Source organism: Chenopodium album, chromosome 9, assembly GCF_948465745.1.
Source record: "Chenopodium album chromosome 9, dcCheAlbu1.1, whole genome shotgun sequence".
Classification (NCBI taxonomy): Eukaryota; Viridiplantae; Streptophyta; class Magnoliopsida; order Caryophyllales; family Amaranthaceae; genus Chenopodium; species Chenopodium album.
The window spans coordinates 53,382,828-53,392,533 of record NC_137842.1 but is presented as its reverse complement, the minus strand read 5'-3'; the positions used below and the strand labels follow the sequence as shown (position 1 = coordinate 53,392,533).

At 36.5% G+C, this 9,706-nt stretch overlaps 1 protein-coding gene across 1 annotated transcript; it reads right to left on the bottom strand.

Moving 5' to 3' along the window:
* Window positions 1-994: 994 nt before the first annotated feature.
* Window positions 995-2,610, bottom strand: LOC145557723 (putative FBD-associated F-box protein At1g05080). Its single transcript, XM_081618898.1, has 2 exons — window positions 1,351-2,610; window positions 995-1,141 (listed from the first exon to the last, which is right to left on the bottom strand). Exons 1-2 carry the CDS (start codon window positions 2,608-2,610, stop codon window positions 995-997), a joined length of 1,407 nt encoding a protein of 468 aa, XP_081475024.1.
* Between the last annotated feature and the right edge of the window lie 7,096 nt (window positions 2,611-9,706).

Below are 9,706 nucleotides of genomic sequence, written 5' to 3'. Positions count from 1 at the left end.
ATATCAGCGCCCTATTATTAAGCTTACTCAACCTAAACAATCATTATCGTTTGACTCTTTTAAAATCTTTTCCATAGCCATAGTCTGGCAACCAAACTTTAGTATCACTTTCACACACACACCTACATTGCCATACAACTCTTCCATTAGGAATCCTTTGTCATGAAATTTTGGTTCAACACCACACATACTTTGAGTCAATCATCAGCAAACACCACGTATATTTAATATTTTCTTAAAATAATTTTTATTAATATCTAATTAAAGATATTGATGGTCAAAGTAGTACGCTGACAAACGTAAAACTTCAAGCAATACATTAAGAAAAATTGAAGGAATACAATGTATTTAATTAAATGACAATTTCTTTGTACTTATTATTTATACAATTCAAATCAAGATAATAAAATTTTGTATTGGTTAAAGTTGTAAAACTAGAAAGATTATTTTACTTTTGTTGCATTAGAATACTTAGTTTTATGATAAAAGAGTTTAGTACAAATTGTTGTAAAATAAACATATATTACATGAAGCTCGTGCATACGCATTTTATTTGTATTTTCAAATAAATATTTTTCATTAAAGATAGATAATCTAGTCCTTTACAATCAGAGTTAATAATGCAATATTTGACTCCAAATTAAGCCTATTAAATGCATAGAAGGCTTGAAGCATTAATTATATTGATTTATGCGCCACCCTAGCTTGAAAGAAGTCTTAGGTCGTCTAAACAGGGACGTCTCTACAAGACTTGCCAAATTACACGTAACGTCTTCGTCTTTGATCGAGTTCTCAACTTCAAATTTTTGTACGTGATGCCACCAACATTTGTCGCAACTTTTCTCACAATTTTCATCTTGAGATTTCTTCGCTAATTTTTGACACATTTCCTAAAAATCAAACATAAAGTAAGCATTGTCGTCTATTATTTCAACTTATCAAGTGAATGAATGATCTATTACCTTGACGAAATCACGTTGATGACCACAAATAGTTAAAAGGTGGTTGCACGAGTGCTCCAAATCAAGCCATCAACGAATCCAACCGGAATATGAAGATGCCGCAGGTAGATTTCTAAGTGAACATTATGCTGTCGTAAAGTCTCATTATTAGCTCCAAATTCCTTGGGAACAAAATCAACCTGGCAAAATCAAATTAAAAGCCCGCGGTTAACAGAATAAACTACTGATATATTGTAAAATTTTAAGAAACAGAGAAGATTTCAGATAAAAATCACCTCCTGTACAAAACAATCTAGATTGAGACGAACCACACGTCCCAATTGAGCCATCAGTTCACTTAATCCCCTCAACTGGATAAACCACTGGCTGATGAAATTGCAAATCATACCAAGTCGAAAATAAATGTCCTCCAAACACGCAGGTGATGAGTTAAACACTGGGATTTTATCCCCACATAGTGGAACTGCCTTAGGCTGGGACAGTTGATGAAAATCTGTTTCGGATCACCACCATGAAACTTGAAGAACTCCAAATTTGGACAATCAATATCGATCTTCTTCACTTGAATACCTTCGTAAAATTTAAAAATAGACAAAGATAATCTCCTCAGATGATGATTAGCTGCTCTAAATGTATTTGCACCATCCAAACAACTCAATTCTATACTAAGCTCGGCTTCCTCAAGGAGTGGAAAGGTATCTAGGTCTACAAAAAGATCACGCAGACTAACGGAGCTTTGACAGGACAAGATCAGCTCTCTGATACTACCACAACCAGATGGAGTGAACTCACACATCGTAAGAGCATCACTCTTGAAACTCTCAAGACTAGTGTGATCAACAACAATAATATTATAGAGCCAATTATAATTTTCAAGAAAAGTAGCCTTCTTTAGCCTAGGAAATACCGAAAGGTCAAGGGTTTCAATCCAAAATGTGCAATGATCAAACTCTAAAGTTTCAATTGCAGGACAAGAGCGCGTTATATTCATTACATCATCCTCGTCGATCACTGCATATGTTAAGGACAAGTGCTGCAGTGAAGAAAAGGCAATCGACATGCTGCTAGAAAACTTGCATCCATGCACATTAAGAGAACGCAATCCTTTAGAAGCCAGAACAGAGAATGGGATACTGTAATAAACATAATCCTCTTCGATTTCCTTCCACCCTGCGTCTTTTGTCTGTACAAACAAGCACAATTCTTCAACCATACTTAGTTTAGTGACCATCTCAATCAAGTGATCAACGCGGGATATACATATGGAATCACTTACTGCCACATACAATGTTAACTTATGTACGCGTAATTTATTTTGTACCAGTTGGAACAAGTCATCATCCGCAAAATCTATAAAATTCTTCCTTATTTCATCAATATCAGGGTCTTGCACACTTTCAAGCGATTTCAGTCCAAATAAGTTATGATCCAAATTTACGAAGGGGGTCATGGGGTATGAACTGCAAACACTTTTCCAGGTCATGGACGATACAGAACTTCGAGCTGCATCTTTCAATGGAATTTTATCTAGTATCACATGGAGAACGTGTTCCGGCAACCATGAGATCCGATCCAAGCTTTCATTCTTGCTCATAATGCACATCCTCTTCTCACATAACCTTAAAGCTACTCGTTCTTCTCTATTCATCTCTTTTTCTAAGGAAAATAAATAATACAGAATATGGATCAGCAATACATATTTTTAGGTGAAAAAAAAGGTCCAATTTCATAGTTTCATCCAAATATCAAAGATAAATTTAATTAAGTTGTACGATTAATCTCGAAAAGGCACATAATTTGGTTCTCTAGTAACAAAATCAATCTTTATACCAATCAATCGTTATGATCTATCATAACGAGATCATAACCTTAGTAATAATAGCCAATAGTTCAATTATCAAATTTAAATTGAGCATACTACAATAAAATTAACAATAAATCCTAGATTGTAAAATTAATATTTCATTGTTACAAAAAATAAAAATATATTACCTCAGGCTAATCCGAATTTGGAGATCAATTCTGAATGGTTAGGTTTCAGTCCCTACTAAGTGCTTGATTAAATTATATTGAACCTCACCATCTGTGAGCTTATTGTCTTTGGAAGTAGATATTCCTTTACCTTCACGGCTTCATCGTACCTTTTGGTAGACAAACTTGATTGTTAGTGGTATAGGTTTAGTAGGATTATTTTTCTTATGAAATTGTATAATTTTTCAAATAATAAAAATTAAAAAAAAAAAAAAAAAAAAAAAAAAACAAGTGAGTACAAAGGATTTTTCAAGATAATAACCCTCTAAATTTCACTTGTCTTCGTTATGTCCCTTCACTTAGAACTTTCCACATTGCAAATCCAAAATACCCTTCAGCAGATTTTAGATGCGGTCAGTCGCACGGTGTGACATGGACCAGTAACCCCTCCGATCCAGTAACCTCAGACCTAACTAGTAACCCCTGACCGGTTTAGTAACCCTTGATCGAGTAACCCCTAACCGGACCTAGTAACCTTTGACCGAACCTAGTAACCCCTGTCCGGACCAAGTAACCCCTCCGACCTAGTAACCCCCCTATTAACCTCTAACCAAGTAAGCAACCTCTAACCACCTCAAAGCTTAAACTCCACCACACCACCACCAACTCCCGTACACATTGCCCCACGCCACAAGCCCTAGCCCCTAATGCCACTAGCCCTTAACCCAGATGCACCCACATAAAACCATTACCCAAAACCACCGTAACCCTAACCCGAACCCACACCCTAAAACCACCCTAACCCTGATCGAAGTCTTAACCATACCCACTGATAGGGTAAAGTCGTATTCCCTAATCAAAAATAATTCCTAAGTCCTCTAACTAAAGTAGATAGGGAAGTAGGGTCGATCTCCGCAGAGAAACAAGTCTTTTTACTCCTAATTAATTAATATAATCTAAATTATTTAAGTAACCAATGTTTATAATTAAGCAAGAAACTAAACTACAAAGAATAAGAGTAGGAAGAAAACAATATATAAAGGGATCTAGGGCATAGGTTCACCAATAAATAATACTCCAGGGTAAAACAGGGTAATCAATCATTGACATGGCATAAATAACATGATTAACAGGCTCTCGCAATTTATTAATCAACATAGATCTAACAGGCTCTCGCAATTTACTAGATCTAAGTCCTCATTGAAAATAGCCTTTAATATCAAATTAACATCTGCTCGATTCATCAATTTAATATTGATATACTTTTACAAGCCGCAATTGTAAAACATTAAAACAATCCAATAAGAAATCATCATGCAATACCAATAATCAACAATAGCCAATCATCAATGCATCAATTAACCAGATTGTAAAGGGCTCTCGCTACTTATTACAATCACACAATTAATTTATCGGTATTAAATCTCATCTCTCGAATCTTGACTTAACCATTTATAAATTAACTTGCCTATTGAAGCTAGACCTAAACATTAATTCTCATCTCTCGATTTTTGAATCAATATTGTCAAACTCATGCATAAAAGATAGGCCTAATCTAGTCACAGAGCATTAAATCAATCAATAGGAAATTAATCTAGCATTGATAATCAACAACAATAATTTACCCCTTCATATTATTTATTAGATCCCCATAAACCCTAGAAATTAAACTACTCACACATATTAAAAACTAAACTAATCAAGGTAATAAAATAAATCATGATGAAAGGAATAAAATAAATAAATACGATTAAGGGAAGAAATCGTTACCAAAGTAAATCTGGAATTAATGATAGAATTAAGAACAAAAGTTTAGAGAGAGAGAGAAAACTAAGTAGAGAGAGAAAGTCTAAGAAGGAAGAGAGATCCCTCAATTAATCGTCCTAAAAACGTACTTAAACAAAACTAAAAACAACTCCTAATTAGAAACTAATTGCTCGTCAAAAGACCCTTTCCAGAAACACGCGCCCGATCGGGCTAGAGGCCGCCCGATCGGGCGCGCCTTTTTTGCTATGCTCCTACTGATGTGCCGCGCCCGATCAAGCCTAGCTCACCCGATCGAGCGCGCCTCTTCCTTGAGGGCACTAATGCACGCAGCCGCCCGATCGGGCGTATGCTTGCCCGATCGGGCCCGGTCTTCATCTTCGAGGCTTGGACTTCGATTGGGCTAGATTTCTCGGCCCAATCCATATTTCCTCTCGGGTCTCGAATACATGGTCCAAATGCCTCGTGATCCAAATTACCGAGCCCTTAATCACCGGCTCTCACCGATCTTGGGCTCCAAAAGTGGTCGTGTCCTTCTAGCTTCCGTAGTCGATCCAATAAGGCCCGGGAAAATGCTCCAAGAGTGCAATTTCCTGTAAAATACAACTAAAACTACGAAAACACTAGAACACACAAATTAGTAATAAAAGTGGCCCGAAAGAGCCAAAAACACTACTAATAATGACCACGGGACGGGGATAAAACACTATATAAATTAGACATATCACCCACATCAGCCCCTAACCCACGACGACGAAACCACCCTAACCCATGACAATGACAGCTGATAGATCGGAGATGGAGCTTCAAGGAAGTCTGTACAGTGCGACTAGCCGCATATAAAACTTTGTGAATATTCTTAGTTTCTTGCCTTAAACAAATTCCTTTAGTGGGGCCCACTCTCCACCTATTAATATTTTTTTTATCAACTTGCGTGTTAGAAATTGTTCCAGTAAAGATTACTCGAATGAACAAGTGGAGTTTCTTATTTTTAAATTACTTGATTTACTTGTATAATAATTTTGGGTTATTTTTTAAAACCTTCACGGGATATTTTCCAACGAGCAAGTCGATAAAAAATACTACCTCCACTTCAGGTTACTCGCAACAAAGTACAAGTTTGCGGATACCTAGGTGTAGGTGTCGTTCAAAGTGCGCCTACGTTAAAGCATGTTGTGAATATGCTTGGCACTCATAGGAAGTGGGAATTGACATAATACGATTAGGGATAAGGAAAGTAGGGAGCTTCCAACAAGTTTTTAAGGAACTTGTAAACCGTTCACGGATCATTAAAGGCAACCACGATTAAGGGACAACGAAGGCGACAACGATTGACCCGTGAAGGTTACACCCCATTCATAATCCATGAGATTACTAACTTCATATGGTTCGGAACCATGAAAGGAGGATCGGGGATGATGGTACGAAGTGAGTCATGGAGTCGCATTCACCCGTATTGATTGGCCTCTACTCGATTCTTATAGTGAAAAGTGATTCCTGCGATCTCAAAGGCATACAAACCAAATATTCAATTTGCTCCAAACTATTATTAAGCTAAATTAGTTTAATATTAATGCAACATATAATTCTAAAATATTGTGATCACTTTAATTAACAACAAGATTAAAAAGGAACCTAAACCGGGCGTCCAAATTATCTTATTAGACGTGATTTTCAATTACATATTCCCTTTAAACATGCAATATGGTAATCAAAAAATAATAATAGAATAAACATTAATATTGGAAGCAATTCAACAATAAATTGTTAGTCAAATCAAATAATAATCATAATCATGATACTAGCAATATAATAAAATAAGTAATAAAATTAATTAATTACTCACATTCCGCGCATTCCTTTAAATTGCTACATCATGAATAAATTGTTAGTAACTTCAATAAAAATAAATCAAATTGAAATAATTAAATTAACAAAAAGTAGAGTTGATTTGGTCCAAACCCTTAGTCAATTATACCTTTCACACCTTGGTTTAAGGACGGAGCCTCGGGTCAAGTATGGACTCCTTGGAGTGCATAAGGGAAGTATTGTGGAAGAATAGGGAGGCTAGAAATTAGGTTAAAGAGGGAGAAGAGAATGATTTTCAGTGTAGGGAGAGAGAGAGAGAGTGATTTTTGGTGCCCCGAACTGCAGAAAGGAGGGGGTATTTACAGGGAAAATGAGTAGAGGGAACACACGGAACCCTAAAAAGATTAAAAACCCTAAACAAGGTTACCGCGACACGGCAAAATGCACCGTTACACGGCAAAATGCAACGTGACACGGTTCACTTTAGTGTGACGCGGGGTAATTTGGTGTGACGCGGGACTGAAACAAACCTACAGAGGATAAAACGCGTTTAAGGATTACGCGGGTAAAACACGGAGCAATCCCGTGTCACGGGATGTGCACCGTGAAACGGTAATATATGTTGTGACGCGGCAATATTTCCCATGGCGAGGCACTTTTTCTCGTGACACGGTGTAGTTTTTGCGTCCAGATTCTTAGGCGCGTGGGAAAGAAACGCGGAAAAGACACGGGAAAGCACCGTGACACGGTGAAAAATCCCGTGTCACAGAACCATACCCCGTGCCACGTCACTTTCTCCCGCGATGCGGTAGTTTTATTGCCTGCGCGACCATTCCAGTTTTTTACGCGTTTTTAAAATTGCGATAACTTTTGATCCGTAACTCGGAATAAGGCATATAATATATCATTGGAAAGCTTATCAAGTCTAATTTTCAACTCAATTAGAATAAAGTCAAAATAATAAATATTTTAATATATGACCGTTTTAGTAGAAGGGTGTCGGTTTTTTACCGAGTTTAGTGTTTGGCTCATATCTTCTTCGTTTTAAATTGGAATTGGGCTTATAATATATTGTTGGAAATCTTATTTCGAGGCCTATTCAACCAAATAATAATTGGATCAAAATTATAAGACCAAAAAATCAGTTTCTTCCGGTTTTTGCGATGTGGACACGAAAAGTGGAAAACAAGTTATGGTTTAGGGAAATGAGCTAGGAAATGGATTGGTTTATGAAATTTATTGGATAGAACATGGATTTAATCACTCCAAAGATTAAATACTCAACCCTACCAATAATGGCGGTGAAAGGTGTTCATCATCGGGTTTGTTTTTGGGGAGACATTTTTAGGTGTCTACACTAGGCAAAAGATTGAAAGTCTGATTATTGAAAAATAAGGGTATATGCTTAACTATTAATCCAACCAAAATAAAAGAAAAAACAAATTCAAGCTTAATTTAATAAAAAAAAACCCACCACCACCAACACCACCAAGCATCACCTAAATCAGCCACCACCACCACCCAGCATCACCGAAACCACCCACCACCACTACCCGACATCACCGAAACCACCACCCAGCACTGAAATCGACGAACCCGACACTAGAAGCACCACCGACACACCGCAGGCCAGCACCACCACGAACCGAGCAACCAAGCGAAACCACTCAACGTTAAACCCGCCACCACGAAAATCCGAGAACCCACCACCACCAACTTACAAACCACGAAAATCCTAGAACCCACCATCACGCACCACCACCACCACCAACGCATAAACCACGAAAATCCTGGAACCCACCACCGCCACTAACCCACGAACCCACGATGCCACCGCACCCACGAATCTAGCAACTATGAACAAAACTACCGCGAACCCACAAACCCTTCTCTATCATTGATTACAACATTAATTGGTCAAATTTAACCATCAAAACTCTAGATCTAGAGTTTTGATGGTTAAATTTGACAAAAAAAACCCTTTGACTTTGGGTTTCATAGCTAATGAGGAAACAAAAAGGCAAAGGAAGAGAGAGAAAACAAGGCGGTGGTTTTCATTATTGAAGGTGGTGGTGGTCGGTGGCAGTGGCGGTGGTGATGGTGGTGGTTTCCCTTGAAGGTGGTGGTTGCCATTGAATGTGGGGGATTATGAAGGAAGAGAGAGAAAACTTATGAAAGAAGATGTTGCATGTAGATGGAGGGAATGAATTAGGAAGAATATGGTGGTAAGGTGAAATTAATTAACCTAAGAGATTAATGTAATAAGAATAAGTTTATAATTTAATTAGGATGTTTTAAAAAAAAAAAAAAGTAAGGGTAAAAAAATGTCATTTCATAGTCAAAAACTTACTATATAGGAAAGAAAAATATTTGTTGTGAGTAATGTGAAGCGGCCATCTTAGGAAATTGTTGCGAGTAATATGAAGCGGAGGTAGTATATTATTAAGTGGATAGTGGGCCCCGCTAACGGAATTTACACAATGTAAAAAGTGAAATTAAGAGGGTTATTATATAGAAAAACCCGAAAATTATTTTATACTAGTATTAATCAATTTGAATATGTACATTTTCAAAAAAAAAAAAAAAAAATTATTAAACTTTTTTTTTTTAAACCAAATATTTTTAAACTTGGGACTTTGTGAGTCACTTATACTTCCAGTGTATATAGTGATGATGAATTTGCATTATTGGGATATATTTTAGGAATGATAATATTGTGAATATTGTGAAAGGATATCTTAGAATATATTATGATTGTCTTAGGTTATTTGGCCTTGCCCTCCAAGTATACCTATATATAATTATTGTATGTAGATTAAGGAGAAATAGATATTGAAATAGATCTTGAGATTAATCTAACATGGTATCAAGAGCTTAGGTTTGATCCAAATTTTTTTATTTATGTATAACAAAACTTTCGAGATCTTGCGACAATTTGTTTGAGAGTTCACAAATTTTAATTTTTCACTATTTGCGGGAGAATTGTGAGAGTTCACAATCATATTTGAAACTATTCTTTGAGAAAAGTTTTTGTGAGTTTTTTTAATTGTGAGAAATTTTTGAGTGGATTTTATTATGGGAGCGTACTTTTTGGTGACAGATTACAAATTACTTTTTGTGAAATTTTAATTTACCTTCAGACATTGTGTAATTGGGTGTGATGGCTGATAGTGGAAGAAATACTTGTACCCACTGCCACC